Raw genomic sequence first — 18,678 nt, 5'->3', positions numbered from 1 at the left:
TTGGACTCTCTAGACCTTTGCCTCCAGTTCTATGCTGAATTTTCCTCTGCTCAAGCCCCTTCATGAATATGCATATACCCCTACCTTCAAACTTCCCCAATTTTGCCATTTGTGGAAACAGTGCTTTGGGTAAGATCCCGAGTGTTCCTCCCATTTTCTGCAAGTAATAAATCCTTCCTTCTCCTGATCTTTAGTTTGGTTGTGTGTTTTGGCTCAACACTCATCAAGAGGCAAACCCACTTTTTTGGGTAATAATAAAGTTTTTGAAAAGTTGACATTTTTTAAACTGCCACAATAAATCTCAATAAGAAGAGCTTCTCCTGAGACTGAACTTCAAAACACAAATACTCCCTAATTATCATATTCCATTATTTCCACTCATATTAATGCTATAACAAGAAGACCAGGGTTCAAGTTTTAGGACGAATTAGAAATTGACACAATCAAAGCCAACTAGGCGAGGTATATTTAGAAAGTTCTCAGTTTGTTCTAAGTTGTACATGAAAGTATATTGAGTTTGTGATAAAATATTTCCCCCAAAAGTTATTTATTGTGTTATTCTTGGTCATATGTGATTAATATCAACGATACCTATCTGTTACAATGTTAGAATTATTACTTGTGCTGTCTCACTACAATTAGGTTCTGGACATGCTGCACCAAAAATCATGTAAAATTCTTGTTTAGTTATATTCTAATCTCCTTCACCATTGCAGTGTCTCTATCCATTAGGTCCATCAAAATTTGATTGTTAATATCAACTATAATTTTTTATCAGGCCTCATTTGGAGATACTATTTTCTATCAGCATAATAAAGAAAAATATACTTAAAGGTACAAAAGATCTACATCCATCTTCTCCATAATACTGTTGTTTTTATTCTCTTAATTATCATCAGTCCTTTTTCTGACTTTTTCACCTATTCTGCTATCTGACTCTGATCTCAAAACAAATCCAGAAATCCCTTACTCATGGTTGTTTTTTTTTTGGTCTACTTTTTTAAAGTGAAAAACACCTTTAGATCCGTGAGAGATAAATCTTTCATCATTGATGAAACATGGCAAGATGAAAAAGGATCCTCGTCAGAAGTTACCAAAGAAGCATTTGGAAAGATGGAGCTCTTCCGAAAAAAATGACACGCCAAGTAACCCATCTGCTGCCACTACTAATAGTCAATGGCTTATGCTACATTGCCTGAGATTAATCGTCATCAAAAATAATTGTGAAGAAAACCTCTTCTTATTCTAATACTAGATCTCTAATAAATAAATAATCAAAATAAATTATGAAAAGATCATACCATATTTTTCGTGTTAATTCTGGAGCCTCACTACAAGAAGTAAACACATTGTCAGGGAAGTATTTTAGTGTCTTCCCTTCTAATTTTACCTCTAAAACAGTAAGTAGTCAGAGTTATAATACAGGTTTTTGTATTTTTGACACTTAAGAAATAAAATGAAATAACCTGTACACTTGCTATATTCTGGAAGGAAAAATAATCTTAAAATATATTCATTTATGATTTAGATGTTTTTCACCAAATATCATGTTTTATTTAAAGTATTGGGGTATTTTAAAAATAGGCTATCTACAAATGATTGGTCCTAATGACAGTGCCATTTGACTTTCCATAATATAAATCTGGCATCTAATATGTTAACGTTGAGTACTTTATTATTAGTATTGTTGCCAAAATGTCAACTTTGAAAAAGTGGATGATGCAAAATCAGAAATGCACTGCATATTTTTGAGCATGTAGATATGGCCTATCTATGAATACCCGTCATAATTTCTTTGTCTAATCCAAGCTTTACTCTCTTAACAATAGTATGTAAAAGTTAGAAAGTATTTTTGTAATACAAATAATTAACACCCAAAATAAAAATATTGACTTTTTATTGAGTCTTATAATGTTTATTATTAGGTTTCTTCACCTTTTAAGGTTACGGCAGTATAAAATGGGACTTACATAATCCTTCTTAGGAAAATTCTCATTTAATAGAAAATGAAGGCATTCTTGGGAATGAATAATCTCAATATTCTTATGCAGTTCCCCTAGTCTGAACTCTTATTTGACAAATGTTTAGCCACTGATATTCATCTTAATACTTGTGACTTCCGCTGTATTCCAGGGGACCAGACACGGGCACAGGAGTATAGCAGCACTTTCATTTAGGCTTATTAGCCTAGAAGATGCTCATCTCAGAGATTCTCTCTGCATTGTAAGATGACATGCCATGGAACCATTCTGCAATTCCATATTGATTTGTCTTCCAAAGATAAAGATTTGGGAGATAACACAGAAGAGTTTTCTGTGTAACATTCACTTTTTCATTAAGGTAAAACTGAAATATTTTATGATGTAATTAACAGCAAGGAGGATTTATTGTATCAGAGAAAAGAAGGATATAAATTATTTTTGTCCCCGTTCAAAATGATAGAACTATAGTTCTACAAGAAAGCACGTGGATAAAATTCTTGAAGCACTTTGCCCTTATTTTATATCCAGATTTACATTAGAAAATAAATTATATGATATACTCTTCTGCAAAGGTATTGAAAAATCATTAAAAAACATAACTTACAAGATGATTTTTGATGGAAAAAACTGCAACCCTTTTAAGTTTCCTCTTATCTGATTCCCTAAACCTAATGGTATCTGAAAGAAGCCATAATTCTTATTAAGAAAATAAATATACCTCAGAAATACCAGTGTACAAAATACACATGGACAGTGGAGTACCTTTGTTGCTATTTAGTTTGAAATAAGTCTATTATTTTATTTCAGACCATCAGGTACCACCAAGATGATTGGAAGACACAATTAACTTAATGATATCTTGAAACATGAAAAGATTAACTGACAGCCTAATTGAGGTCACTTTTCTTATAGGGAAGTAAATTGAACAAACAACTTCAAGAGAAGGATTTTTTCTTTTTTAAAGGTTTAATTCAATTTTTTTTAGTATTTCAAATAATGTAAGTTTTCCTTAAGCATGTATATTTTGTGGCATTTTTATATTAAATCAACTCTGTGCAAATATTTGATCACTTTAAATTTTGATTAAATTGATAATAAGAGTTTTGGCAAGTTAAAAAAAAACAAAGGATTTAAAAACACATAATAACATAAATATCTTAAGATTTCAGAATTTAATATATTATCTTAAATAGTGAAGAAATGAGAGACATTGTAAACTGTGACATAGCTTACTGCTTAGGAGGAAGGTTTTTATCTGCTATATGAAAATACTGCTGAAAAGAAAGATGCAAGATCAACATACGCTTAGTTGGTTAATAAAAATAATACCACTATGAGACCAAAATTGTATCTTATCTAATGTACCTATTGTAAGAAAGTGTTTAATGAATCAAGAACAGGACCAAAGAAGTCACTAAGACACAAAGATGACAGAACAGCACCACCTAGTTCCTTCTGTAAGTTTCCAAATATGTGTGCATCTCTGACTTACTTTGGAAAACTGAATATACTTTCAAAATAAATCATTTAGTATAAACTACGCTTTCGCAAATTATCCACGTGCAACAGAACATTTACTTGAATTGCTTTAATTTTAAAGTTTCCTTTAAAATAAAAAGAAAGCAAAATTAAAGATAATGATTATGCTGAGGTTTTTCTAGCTGTGCGATGTACTGTTGAATGTAATCCAGATAAGTAAGTCTCTAAATAGAGGAACTATACAAGCTAGACCACCTCATTATGATTTCCAAAGTATATATCAATTTTTTATCTTATCTGTTACAAGATACTTATCATCTACTCCAGGGATACCACTGGCCAATGAGTTATACTATTTAAAAACATAGAAATATAATATTATTTGCACATTGAGGTCATCAAAGTTAAATACTGAAGGAAGTAATATAAAGACCTTAAGAGTACTTGTAGCCCGTTCAGAAGATTTTGTACTTCCTAACATTTTAAATAATTGTATAGAAAATTCATTCTATTTTTAAAATTTTAAAATTGTATCCTCATCCATTTTCCAGCTTTGTTTACCAGGTGATCAATATTTCAATCATATTCAGAGAGATTCAGCAGGAAGAAATATTTCAGGAGTAACATTTAATCGGCACTCTCAAGAAGCCATATTACAGTCGTACAGGTTTTAATCAGGCATGATGTACTGTAATATAAGCAAGGGATGGAGACTTAATATATACGACACAGTACAAGGAGCATTGTTTCTAGATAGGACACTTTAAAAGTGTTTTCCCTGAGGCATCAGCAGCTCTTTAAATGACTGTTGCTGGTAACATCAGAATTGCTCAAGCAGAACTTCAGCTCTAAAAAACTAAATATTGTTGCTTGTTACATAGATCCTTCTCACAGACCTCTTCTCCCCTACATTCCCTCTGCTGACCTGGTCATCCGCAGTTCTGGCCCACTGAGCCTTTATGAAATTAAATGAATCATCCTCTTGAACAAATCAGTTAGAATAGAGCATGCTTGAATATTTCTTGTTCACTTGTCAGCTTCTTTCAAGTTGTATTAATAAAAAAAAAAAGAAACTGGCATCTTACTGAGAATGTTTTCAGGATAAACGACCGCAGGAAATGAGAGCTCTTTAATCCAACCTTAAATAAAAAATGTTAACAGCCCAGTGAGGTTTATTATATTGTTACTAAATCAGTGATTTCATATCCTCATTGATATACCCACATTTTGTTGCTGTGGAAGAGATTTTAACACTAAAACAAAAATTTCATTTTTTATTTCAGAGAAAAAAGAATTAAGTCATTACAATATTTTGATTTGTTTATTCTGTGTTTCAGTCACTAGAGTGTAAGCCCTACTAGGACAGAAAATTTCCATCTTGTTCACATCCAACATTTACAACACTGCCTTCAAGTACGTATTTGTTGAAAAATGGATCAATACTTAAATGTTATGTTTAAGAAAATCAAAGGCTATGACAAATAAAATGATTGTAGAAATTTTTACATATGCACATATTAAATGCACAGAAAGACAAAACTGAACTCAAAATTAAACCTGAATTCAGTCCACTCCCTGATAAAGGAGCAATAATTTACTAATTTTCAAAACTAATCTATGGGCATAATTTCATTAGAAAAAAATGTATGACCCAAACTCAGGTAAATGCCTACAAAATTAATTTATAAAAGTCATTGATGGAGGAAAAAAAGTTATGAAATTTATATAGACACATGTATCAGAATAAAAATCTCTTAACATATGTAGAAAATTTAAATACTGAATAAATGCATGAGTAGATATAAAATATTAAATTTTAGTAAAAGGTATTTTAAGAGCACACTGTTAATGTTATGCTGAGTGTGTTATAAAACATCTTTAGGTGGAAAGTGAAAAGAAAAATGACATTTCTGCAGTTTGTCATCATCCCTAAGATCTTTCTACAACATTGCTAAGGAATGGATGTGGTTCCAATCTCTCAACCTACAGATGAAACTAAGCTACAAGAGAACTAACTTGCTCATCCCTCAGATAGTGGAATGGTTTGATGAGAACTTGGGTCCTTTGATTCCTACCATTATGTCTTGCTGCTACAGGGCACTTCTAAAAAATCAAAGTCTAAATTAGTCCAATGATACCTCTTCCCCCTACAGAATAGAGAACTCTCACTACAAAGTAAAAATACTCACAAGGCCAACCTCAGTACCACTTCCGCACCAACTGTATATTGGCACTGCTGCTGCTTGTATTTACTCAAGGATCATGGGTATCTCTTATTATCTCTTCCTTGATCACCGAGTCATTCCCGTTCTCCATCTTGGTACACCAAGATGATGCAAACGTCTTAGGAGAAAATATTCCTAATGCCTGATCACATTTACTGCTATTTTATAGGAAGACCATTATTAAACAATAAAAAGATTATCAGTCTTCCAATCTGTCCACACCCATCTGTCAAAAACACTTGTATTATAAAATGCACTTTTATGCTGTTACATCCCTCAAGGATAATCTGTTCAGCTTTTTTGGTAGTCTGTATTTGTATAGTCAATAAAATTGGGTAAAGCCAAACAAAAATTTAAAGTAAATCTGACTGTAATGACCAAACCTCTAAAATGCTATGAACTTACCCATCTATCAATATCTTTATCTTGGCTATTCTATAGAAGTAAAAGGATGTGGAGGATTGAAGTTTCACAAAACCATTAGTCTAACCTCACCCATAACATTTCTATGTTAAAAAAAAAAAAAAGTAAGCCAGTGGAGATGAAACTCTCCTCTGTAAATGTTTCTTGACCTTTAAAAATATATTCGTAAGTGTTGTTGAACACACAATTCTTTCTCATGCTAGTTAGCATCAAATCTTTTTATAAAGACAATGTATTTAGTACAATATTCTTTTAATGAATATTGTAGGTATTGTTCTTTGGTGACGCTGAACAAGAATGTTGGTCTGAAATGCTTTAGCATTTAAAGTAACAGATAAAGGCCCTTCCTTCTTACATCAAACTGAAAATTCAATTTCTAAATAGGCCATTATGACAAAAATGTTGAGAAATATGAAGGTGTGATTCTTTTTGAATGTTTTAGATACTATGTGGTTACACATAAAAAAATAAAATGTCACTTCTAACCACAGATTTATAGGGATATCCTCGATAAGATGAATAAAATTCGGTAACATATTAAAATAATTTTTCTTCAAAACGTGACATAGTCAACAAAAAACTATTCCCAAACTATTGTCCCTTTTATTCACTAGGCTCTAGAAGGTGGATCAGCAAGGCTTGAACAGCAGCCACCTTAAAGACGAGGTTATTCTTGCTTGGCTGTTGCATCATACTGACACTCACATCTTAACATAAAGCAAGATTTTAGGTATTAACAGAAGCTGTGGGAGGATATAATTCTTAATATCAACTCCATAAAGTGGCAATAACGCTTGATAAATTGAGCTAGTTTAATTTACTTTGGATATTTGTTTACTGAATGTGTATTTCTACACGAGGATGATACAGTGATTTGGCTTCAGGTAAATCTTAAATTAACTTACTTAATAATATCCTTTCAAATGCCCAGAGTCATGAAACAAGTCAAAAATCTGAAAGACATCAGGTAAACTGATTTTTCAAATTTGAAGAAAAACTATATAACCGTTAAGAAAAGCTACATTTCACTGGTACATTTTAGAAAAAGTTTTCTTAAAACATTTTATGTGGAAACAGCGTCACTACAAATTGTAGAAAGTCTTTTCTCCCTTGGTGTTCAGATCCCAGTTAACTATATTTAAATTATCTTCAAAAAGTGGTTAATATTCCCATCCTACCTCCCACTGTCTTTCAAAGTGCAGAAAGAAAACTAATCAAATTCAACCATAGCAAACATGTGTCCTTAATGCAGAGGTATGACTAAGCATTTAAAAAAAAAAAAAATATATATATATATATATATATATATTTAGAATTTTCTTTAAAAGTTCTTTTAAATAAAACAAATGGAATCTACCTCGGTTAAACTGAGAAGAGTGTACCCTGAATCTGTACTTCAGAGACTACTCAGAGAACCTTTACTCTATAGCTTGGCAATAACAAAAGCAGGTCAGTCCTCACTGATAATCTGGCAGATCAAGGTCAGTTCGTAATTCCTCTTTGTTTATACATTTATCCAGAAATACCAGCTACTCTAAATAGAACAGTAAGGTGATTTGGCTTCATGTTTACCCACAGTCATCATCAGGAATATTTTGGGGGCCAGGCATAGAAATCTTTAATAAGTGGAAAAAAAGACAAGGGGTTATGATGCCGACAGAAATCAGGGAGATTCAAAGCTACGAGACAAATGTTTTTAGGACAAATTTGAACTGATTACCTTAACTGAACGGAGTGATTCTGCATTTTTTTGTGAAGTATGTCATTATTTAGAATTATGTTACTTAGTATCCATTTTTGTCTTCTCCCTCGTACTTGACATACGAATTTAAGTTGATTGCAAATATTTATTCTATTCAGAATACCATATAGGCATTTTGACAATTATAAAGACAAATATTATTTGGATCCAATTAAAGAGATGTGTCAGGATGAAATGGATTAGAAGAGAACTAATCAATCAGTGGAATGAAAACATTAAAAAAATACACAGGCTAGACATTCGATTAGGCACTTGAAATAAAATGAAGACCATGACCCTCTAATGGCTTACAGTCCACTAGGGGAGGTGGATAGATAAGTACCTAACATTCAAAATGCTGTAATAAAAATATACTAAGGGATATAGATCATAGCATAGACAAAATAAAATGCTTAGGTATCTCATAAACTAAGAAGACACAAATGCTTAAAATAATCAATAAAGGGCAAATGGCATTCTTTTGTCTACTAAAACACATCAGATTCTGCTCAAAAATTCTCATCAAAAACTCCTATGGGTTCCTGGATATCAACATTGTTTTAGCCACCATTAATAATAATATGACTTCAAAAAAAGTTGTGCAAAATAATGAAACAAAAATTGGTTAAAATTGTTAGTATATCAACTTACAATTTTTTTTACTGCAATAGCCATAAAAAAAGAAAAAAATTAAGTTATGTTTACAAATAAAATTCAAATTTTCTGATGATATATAGCACACAGGAATGCAAGTCAAAGGGTAAAATTAACATATGTACACTCTCAGACTCACGCAATGTAGGAAAATCTCCTCCTTATAAATGATGACATGTACCAAAATGAGCCCCTTATTGCACCTGTCCCTCCACTAGTGTATTCCCTGTTAAAAAAAAAAATGTTTTTCTCTCTTTCTCCCTCTCTTTCTCTCTCTTGTTCAATATCCCTGTATATTTTTACAGTTGTCCACATTGCATCCAAATCAAAAACTGAAAATATAATGCCTCAAGTTTGGCAATGCACTGACATTTGTCAGCACATAAGATTGCAAGCAATTAATACTACCTAAAAATCTATAGCCTCAAATAATAACCAGTACAACTTCAAGATCCCACCACAGCAAAAATGTGTTAATGGGCTAGTTAAGGAACAGAGTATTGACTTAAGAACAATTTCTGAGTCGTCTTTTCGTTTGGGAGAGTGAAAGGAACAATCCCTATTCAGGATAGGGGATACACATTTTCACTCATTATTTTATCTCATTCCCAGAGCAAAGAGCTATTTAGAAATAACAGATAGTGTATTATGTATCACAATGGTGAATTTCATTCTGCCTTGGCAGGGTAACTAGTAAGTGTAGAATGTAACTGCTTGCTATACTAGAGTCACAGATATATAATCGCCTTCAGAAACTTCCTTCTCTGAATACCACCTACACATTAATACATGACAGTGAACTTACAGCCAGACCCCTGTTCTATCCCACATGATCCCTGAAAAGGCTTTGAAATGAGGACACGTGCATAATTAAGGCACACTGAATATCACAGTACATGTAACAAACCAGAGTATTATGAATCCGTAGGGGAACCTCATAGAACTAATACATTTTCTAAAGAAAGCTGCACACGAGTGAAGAGAGCCTAAAATGCTAATTAGATCCTCTCTGTGAAAGCTATAGAAAAGTTGATTCTTGAATCCTGAAGTTGAGCACAGAATGGAACATTTGTATACAGAAAGACTGAAGAGGGAAAAAAAAGAATTTGGCATAAAAGCCCTTCCAAGAGATGATTTACACAATTTGTGAGAAAATAAATGAAGCAAAATAGAAACATAACAGTAGAATTCCAAACCACCTGAAAGGGTTAAGTAGGAGAAGTGATTTCCTATTAGAACGGGGTTATGTAACAGCAGAGGGAAATACTCAGCCTAGCATATGCTAATTTAGTCGGCTTTGCCAGGCTTTTCTGTGTGTGTTTGGCTGGCTGACTCATATGCCTTCCCTCCTCTTTTTGCCATTTTTATTATGAGACTAAGGAGGTTGCACTCTCAGAAAATGCAATAATAACAATAACAAAAAACTACTAAAAGCACATTGTACATGTTCTAGCCTTGCTAAAGCACTGGGGTACACGCTTTTTAGGTTGAAAGAAAAAACACCCAATCTGTAGGTATTCAGTACACAGACTAGATTTAGCAAAACTCCCTTTAACTATTCTTCATTCCATGTTAATTTCTTTTAATGGGACTTTCAGGTTGGTAGGTGGTGTGGAGTGGGGAGATTTTATATTCCTAAAGAGTGTAAAGGAAGCTGAGTTACTAATCAAACTTCAGCCCATAAAATAGAGTGTAATAAAGGAACAACAATTAAATAAGAAGCTTATTGTGCATTTTCTTATTTGCTTTTAAATACAAATACTCTAATCATCTCTCATTTCGGTTTAGGTCTCCTACTTAAGATTGAAAGCAGCGGACAGGTAAGGTAGGAGAAGGAACAGAAGGTATAGGCGTCAGGGACATTTTCTCCCAGGGAGGATATAGGACAAGTGAATGTAAAATATGAATTTATTACCAAAGTAGAAACATATTTTACGCATCATAAATTTAGGCTTTGATGTTTAAGTAAGCATTATGGGAGGCACTTGCATCTTTAAATGCAAACAATTTAGCAAAGAAGCTAAAAATATTTCTTTACAAGAACAAATTAATTGGCTTTATAAATTACACTGAATCAATATAACAGCTATACACTTAGCAGTCGGCAGCACATCCTTGTCAGGAAAGGTGCCTTCTCACTCTGTTTTCAAAGAAGACTTCAGATAAACAATGCACCGTTACTGTAAATAAACCAACATCAAACACATAAAATTATTAAGGGAGTCAATTTAACCTATAAATGAACTTTTCTTTGCTTATATAAAATTATTTGCACTCTTTGACCACACTTAGCTTTAAGATTTTTTGGTTCCTTAAGGCCAATGAATGCTTATTTTTATTTTCTAAACTATCCCTAGTGACGTCAGTATCTAGCCCCTAGAATAACTGTGCAACTGTGACTAAACAGGGGCTTCCCCCTTCAGCATTCAAATGGCTGAAAGATAATTTAAATACTCAAGTGAAAGCTACTTGCTGACTCAGAAAGAGTTATCCCCAGTGTGGAACAATGACTGTCTTAATATTTACTTCAAAGACGTCTAAAATAGAATGTGAATAATTAATGTCCGGCTCTCTCCCTGGCAGATCTCCTTACAACCTCAGCCCCGTGTCTATTCAGGTAGCAGTGGGTTCCCATCACTCAGTTTCACAAGCACAAAAGAAAATTCAGAACAAATGTTCAGCTCTGTCGCAAATTCAGAAACTCTAAACCTTGCGTGTGCATGTTTTTAAGTGGAAAAGTTAATCATTGCTACAGCCTAAGAAAATGTAGTCTAAAAGTACCTTTTTTAACCTCCATAAAAAGGGTAAAAGAAAATAATGAATGCAAACAAAATAAACTTTTCCCTTTTCCTCACACTTCATCCCTAAGAGCCCCAGACTCTAATTACTCACAAAATGTCCTTCAGACCTAAAAATAACTGTGTATTTTAAGCGTGTGCATATGTGTATATATATAGATAAATGACTGAGGAATATTTCCTCTCTCAATAATTACACCTCTGATTTTGGCATTAATATTTAACTCATACCTAATTAAGCAGAGTATTTCCTAATTTTCATATATATACATACTTCTAACATGAAAACAATTTCATATCTGTTTAAAGAAATCCACTGAGCACATAAACAAGACCAATTGGACTTATTTCTAGAATAAAAATCAATGTGCATAGTATGTTCAATTATTTTGTTCTGTAGCAAATGGGATGAAAATAAACAATGCTACATTAGTTACTGTTATCTGATAGGCTTCCATAACAATTGGTCCACAACTCTTACTTTTATTAAGGAACCTATTTGATGCTTTTGCCTCTATGATAAATAAAATTGTTCAGAAAAGAAATACTCTCTGCTGGTTTGACATTAACAGAAATTTCACTTTATGGCACTAAATAAACTATTTGAACTACATTGAACAATTAATTCCTATTTCTTTTAAAATTACTATATTCTCATAAAACAGGAAAAATTCTAATAAGGAAAAAAAGCCAAGGGACTGATTCTTACTCACTAAAGGAAGAGAGGGATAATAGATTATTGCCCAGTTCAACATTTATTAGGTCCAACACATGTAAATAATTGCATAGAAATCCTGTTTTAACTTTGCTATTTATTTTCATTAAACTGACCCGTGGTCCTGATAGTTTGCAAGATAGTTGCAAGTTTGGACTATTCACCATTCATTTGATGAAAACGTTGATAATTTTATTAGGATTTATTTATTACACTCATCTCTAAACAAAATTCTCTCTTCTGCTGTGTCATGAGCTCACGTGATTAGAAATATTCTCTGGATTATTTCTGGTTATGAAAAGCTGAAGGATGGTTCATGTCCACTACAAGCTATGAAAAGACTTCCCATTTCACTTATGCCACATGACTGCGTTCCTGCGAGTTTGTCTGCCGCTGCAGAGCACGTTAGACCTGAGATGCCATTTGCATCATCACACAGCAGGGGGCTTCAGCTGCCACAACTCTAGGTTAATCCTTACCCACCTCTTTACACAAGGAATTTGCAGAAGATGTCTTTTTTTGATACGACAGAACTGCACTCCAAAAATGCTTGACATTTTCAAATAAAATGTTGGCAATGAACTTGTCCTTTCAAATATTTTAGGTTAAATCAGTAAATTTAAATCATGCCCTTCATTTTTTTTTCCTCTCATGGATCTCCTGTGAAATCTGGGATTTTTAATTATGGAAAAGAAAAACATGGGTAGGGGTATATCAAGTTAAAGAATAACTGATCAAACTGCATTTGTTTAAGGATGTTTCTCAAGAGCTATTGCTATTATAATTTTCTATAGGAAAACTGTTTCCTAAACCAATACAGCCTACAAAATGTTACAAAATGTTAAAATTAACTCTTACACACACTATTTAACAAAGTATGAGTGCTGACATATTATGAAGAGAAGGGACCATTTAACACCATCGTGACTGATTATAACATACTCATTATTCAATCCAACACTATTTATTATGCACTACTAAATTGAGAATAAGAAGTTACACAGATAATAAAGCTCAGGGCTTGCCCTCAGGAAGCTTAAATTGAATGTAAATCAGGCAATAGAGCTGTTTTAAGAGGGTAAACAATTCCACAAAGGACTTCTGATTTCAGCTCTTCAGCTTCTGAGTTCCACTTACTTGATCTGTAATTTCCCTTTTCCCTGCCTCCTGTACCTACTCGGCCAGCTGCTACACAATGGGTGACTTTGCCAAGGAGGTTTAATGCAATCTATTAAAACAAGGACTTTTTTTAATCAATAAATCTCATAGAATGCATCAGCTGATCAAATAAAACATCAATATGATATGTCTATGTTCTAATACTAATGTACCCAAATCCTTCATAATACATGTTTTACTTCTCTCAATCATCTTATTCCCCAGAGATTCTTTATTTTAAAAAGAAAATTGATAACCACTTGATGTTGACATGGGGCTCCTTTAAAAAAGCATGCTTAGAATGTTTTCCAACATTTTTTGCAGTTCTACTTGCTGTTTAAGTGATTTAAGTAAGTTTTTCTTTAAGAAAAATGACATTACCTCACTATTTAAATGTGGGGCAATTATTTTTCAAGCATCTGACCTTCTGGTGGACAAGACAGGAAGAGGTCAGCCATCTCAGTTGATGCTTACCTTTGTCATATTATGCTCCCCGAGTTCTAATAGTTGTAGAAATGGGGAAAAGACAATAATGTAAGCTTCCATATCTTGATACTAAATTAGTCAAGGAAATTCTTACATTTGCAGAGAGATTTTCCTAATTACTAAGTGTTTGATGTTTGACTGTTTAAGTCATAGTCACTGACTCTTATGTACAAAATCTTTTCAAAGTTTCAGCTGTTAGTCAAAAAAGGGAGGAGTGAGCTCTATCCCAGGAACTGCCTTCAGCATAAGAAATGAGCTCGACATGACTAAGGTTACCACATGCAGAGGTAAAAGAATGGGAGAGACATGCTTTTAGGAAGTATTAAGGTACCAGAATTTTACTGAGTGTGTAAGTGTATTTTGTATTATAATGTGTTTCCTAAAAATGTAAGGGGAGGTGCAGGACACACACTGAGGCAAGAAATATGTATGTCCAATAGGTCTTTAATTTGAAGATCTTTCTTTATAACACATCATTTACCAAAATGTCCCATGGCAAAAACGAAAACAAACAAAAGAAACAACTAAAGCCCCAGTATTTGTGTTGGATGTGTTTTTGTGTAAGACTAACTCTAAATAGGAAATAAAGTTCTCCACAAAATCAGGGCTTCTCTATGTGTGTCTATTTTCTAGTTATATTTTGCCCTTCTTTCTTTTTTTGTCCTTTCTATGGGTTATTTCCTGTGCTAAACAAGACAGCCTCCATCTTTGCAGTGTCCCCTCAGGCATACAGCTTCAGGGAGGGTTAGAAATTGAACTAGATTTACTCTGTAGCCAAGAAGAGGTCTTAGTTACAGGTGGCAAGCTTCTGCACTCTTCATTGTAAAGAAATTCATTTGTCTAAAGTGTCCTCTGCCCTTGCCCCAGATTTTTCCCTGTCTATGACGGAGGAAAATAAAAAAGGATGCTATATAGCTTAACAATGAAGCAAATTTTGTAATCTACATAGTCTACATTCCAAGTTATCCTTTGGTCAGAAATACATTTATTTTCTATCTAACTATTCATGTCCTAAAGACTCATTGAGGATGAGCTGGTAGAATAGAATTGTCGTCGAATAGAATTATTTAAGCCTTTTTTTAAAAAAAAAAAAAACTCATTTTGTCATTAACTTGATTCTCACCACTGGCTTATCAATCTACATATTAACAGGCCTAAAGATTGAGTTTGCTTCCTAGAAAAGTTAAAAAAAAATTGATGACAATGTAAAACACAGTGAAGCCACAGGGAAGATACGTTCAAATGAATATTCCTGTCTAAACTAATGCACACTGCAAAAAAGGGGATAATAAAGAAAGGATAAATAAATTGATAAGTACTACTTAAGTGACAAAATACCACCATAGGGGTGGTAATGCTAAATATAAGGAGCTGGAGACTGCCTACACTATTTGCCTAGTCATAACTACTAGCAGGCAGAGCAGACTACCTCTGTCCAAAATCAGTTGCTCACTAGTTCCCTCACTACTCTTCCTTTCCTGGGCATAGAGAGGAAAGACCTGCTAAGTATTTAATCTGTGTCCAGGAAATAAAGCTTTCATTTTACAACCTAACCAAGCCCTAATAAAACAGTAGAGTGGTGGGAGAAACATAAACCTGGACCCTCAAGCAATGTTTTTCAGCCAAAACCAAGACCAGGAAGGCATAACAATTTGTTTGAGCAGGAACTGACAATATCAACAAAGTGTGATGTGTCTGTTGGAACGGTGTTTGATAAATGTGAGGCAGCCATAAACATGAGAAGACAATTCAACAGGGGTTTTGCGCCTCCTCCCCCTTCTAGTTTATTTTTTTATTTTTTTCCCCCTTTAAATTCTCTTCTCTCTTTTGGTGTATTAATATGGCTTGATCTAAGATGCTCAGAAGTACAGATAATCCTTGAGCTGGTGCTCTTTCTACGGTTTCTGTTTAGGACACTATTTATTTATTTGGACCTGATGCTGGTGCTGCTGCTGGTTGCAGTGGTGCATTTTCTCTGGTTATCAACACCCCTTCCACTCCCCCTCACCCCTTCACCCCAGTCTGCTGTGAAAAGCAGCACTGTCTTAATCATTGGTTTACATACTTAATAAAAGAGACCCATGCCCTTAATAAAACATAATGCAGCTGATGGAATCTCTCCGGGTAGAGAAAGAGTAAATCCTCCTTCAGGCTGAGAGAGAGAGAGAGAGAGAGAGAGAGAGAGACTAGCAGACAGTTATTTTGCAGTGCACTGAATAGACAATTCACAGGGAAATGTTGAAGGCAGAGAGGAGGCGACCCCCAAGTGTAGTCCATTGCCCACATGCTCTATAATAAATAATCTTCTTGCACCAGCCCAGCAGTGTGTGCAGTGACGTGCCGGGGCCGGCACACACAGATTGGCAGGGAAAACACATCCAGCGGTGTCGAATTTTCATCGCAATCACCAAATTAACTGATTTCCTCATATCACATTCCCCTTACCCGGCGTGGTGTGAGCGGATGCGCGCGCGCGGGCACACACACTCACACACACACACACACACACACACACACACATATAGCAGAGCTGAGAAATACAAGTTACTGAGAGGTGAAGTGAGGTCTCCGGAAGGATGTTTCAGCACGGATTGAAAACCCAAGTAATGTGTCCGCCATCGGGTTACTCGCGAGGGTAGGGGTGTGAGGGAAATGGGATCAGGCGGCATAAGCAGGAAGAATGGGCTGTCTGCCTTCTCAGAGATTCTGGCACATGACATATCTAAAATTTACATCAAACAAAAAATACACATAATTACCACAAAATATTCCAAGAAATATCTCTGCAAGGTCAGTTAGTTAATTTAGGAAAATTATGCCCATTATCTCTTTCACATTCATAAACATGCATAAATAAAATACAGTCCTGGTCTATATACCAGAGGAGGACAGGAGAGGATGCATTCCAAGAACTTGCTGAAAGATGGTTCATTGACCTCATTTAAATCCTCCAAAGGCCGACTGGGTTTTGCACTCCTGTTCTACGTGAGTCTTACTTTCAGATTCCTTTTACCCAGGGACAAATAAATTTGATCAACTTATCTTTCCTACAAATACACAAATGATGACAGAAGGGTTAGAGGTGGGCAAAGAATTATCAAGAAATCAAATCACCTAGCTTAAAAAAAAATCATACGACCATCATTTCACATCCATCCTTCCTGTATCTCACACTCAAGCCACATCCCTACACTACTCTCTTCAAAGCAACAATCTTCCACCTTACAGCCCCTGTCCACTCAGTCCTAGCATGCCGCCTCTGCTTCCACCACCACCCAAAGTGTGCTCTCCCCAAGCACTCCTACTCCGTGTATTGCCATTTATTTCATAATCAGCCTCGTCCTCCCATTCCACACAGCTCCCTCCTCCCTCCTCCAAGAGAGGGTCTGGGGAAAAGTGCACCCCAGTTCCATAGCCAGTCCACATCCAAACCCAGTGATTTGCATAATAACAGTGTTTTGTGCCGTTTCCCTCCACTGCGGTCGCCGGGGTTCTAACATTTCACGTGAAAGGATAATATTAATTATGGAAAGAAGCGGCAGAGAGCGTATGGAGAGGTTAGGGAATCTAAGCGAAAATCCCTTAGCAGTAAAGTAACTGCTACAGTGCATATATTTCTTGGCTTTAAGAAAAGAAAAAGAAAAACACACAGACTGAATAACAACAACAACAAAAAAAAGTCGGTTTGTTCACAAAGTGGCTTTGAGTCTCAATTTTTCCCTTCCCTTGGCTCTTTTTATTTCTTGGTTCATTTATTCATTCTTTCTTTTTCTTTTCACTCTTTTTTTCCTATCGTATCTTTCTTCCTTTCTCTTTTCCCCTCTCTTATCTATTTATTTATTTAATTTATCTTCTTAACCCCAGCCTCCTCTCTTCCTAGGTGAATGACATGTCTCACAACACATTTCCCTCCTGGGGATGTTATTGCAATGCACACGGTGCTGCCGCTGCTGCTGTTCTCGCCGTCTCAATAGCTCGCTCCCAGACTCTCACACACTTTTTAAAGACACACGGATATGATGATGGTGGGAAGAAGGGGAAAGAGAAAGGCGACCCGAAAAGGGGGAGGAGGTTAAAGAGATGACAAGAGATGGAGAGGGTCGGTCAGGAGCGTGATGTGGGAGGTGGCTGATGGGGGTTGGTGGGAGGGTGGAATGTTCAGAGAAGGCACAAGTTGCCAGCCAAAAGGCGTGGGAGTGTGTGTGTGTGTGTGCGTGTGGGGAGGGGCTGCCGGCGAGGATGGATAGTGAGAGATGTAGGAAGCTCAGGTGAATGAAAAGGCGAAAGGTGCCGCGTAAGGGGCTGACTGCTGGGAGAGTGGGGTTGAGCCAGCATCAGAAATTCGAGGGGCTGGAGCAAACTGCCACTGCCCCCTGCCGCACCGGGGAGTAGGGGGAGGGGGTGGAAATCGCCGGGGACTGAGGGACTGGAAGGGGGAGAGTGGAAATATGGGGTGGAGTGAGGATGATGGGGAATGGGCGTGAAGTTGATGCTCCCCGCGGCGGGGCGGGGATTACCTTGTAGCAGGAGCCCGCAGACGCTGTAGAAGCGGAGAACGGCGCTGCGTTTCCAAATCATGGTCCCTTCGCTAAAGGGTTGGGGAAGGAATGAGAGGGGCAAAGAGATGCTGATAAGCGGGGCACCAGAGCTCAGAGCTCCGCCGGTGTCTTCCTTGCGGAGCCCGCCGGACCCACGGTCCGCGCCGCTGCGGTGCTCGAACCCTCGGACGCGGATCGGCAGCTGCAGAAGCGGCAACGGCAAAGCACCCGCAGAATGGGGTTTCGGTGGGCAAAATAGTTTCTTTTCCTCTTCCTCCTGCTGGTGGTGCAGCCGTGACAGCCGGTCTGCCAGGCACGGGTTCGGAGCTTGCCTTCCTCTCGGCGCGCACAGCAAGTACCAGCGCCCGCCGGAGCTGTCGAGCAGGTGGTGCAAGGATGCCGGGGTGTCGGAGAAGGTGCGGACGAGGGCTGCAAGGAGTGGGTAGGTCACGGAAGGGAGGGGCGGTGAAGAGGGGGAG

General features: G+C 36.1%; 1 protein-coding gene across 4 annotated transcripts in view; it reads right to left on the bottom strand.

The window, feature by feature from the left end:
• Nucleotides 1-18,292, bottom strand: part of CADM2 (cell adhesion molecule 2) — a 948,208-nt gene extending 929,916 nt beyond the window's left edge. For 3 of the 4 annotated variants that reach the window (XM_032477416.1, XM_032477431.1, XM_032477436.1), the window contains exon 1: nt 18,179-18,277. In XM_032477416.1, the coding sequence (XP_032333307.1) occupies nt 18,179-18,239 (61 nt within the window). In that variant the 5' untranslated portion in view covers nt 18,240-18,277. Of the gene's footprint in view, nt 1-18,178 lie in introns of all 4 variants that reach the window. The other variant, XM_032477423.1, reaches the window with a different exon arrangement.
• Nucleotides 18,293-18,678: the final 386 nt, after the last annotated feature.

Source organism: Camelus ferus, chromosome 1 (assembly GCF_009834535.1).
Source record: "Camelus ferus isolate YT-003-E chromosome 1, BCGSAC_Cfer_1.0, whole genome shotgun sequence".
Taxonomy (NCBI): domain Eukaryota; kingdom Metazoa; phylum Chordata; class Mammalia; order Artiodactyla; family Camelidae; genus Camelus; species Camelus ferus.
The sequence above is the reverse complement of the archived record's forward strand: the minus strand, read 5'-3'. Positions and strand labels throughout refer to the sequence as shown.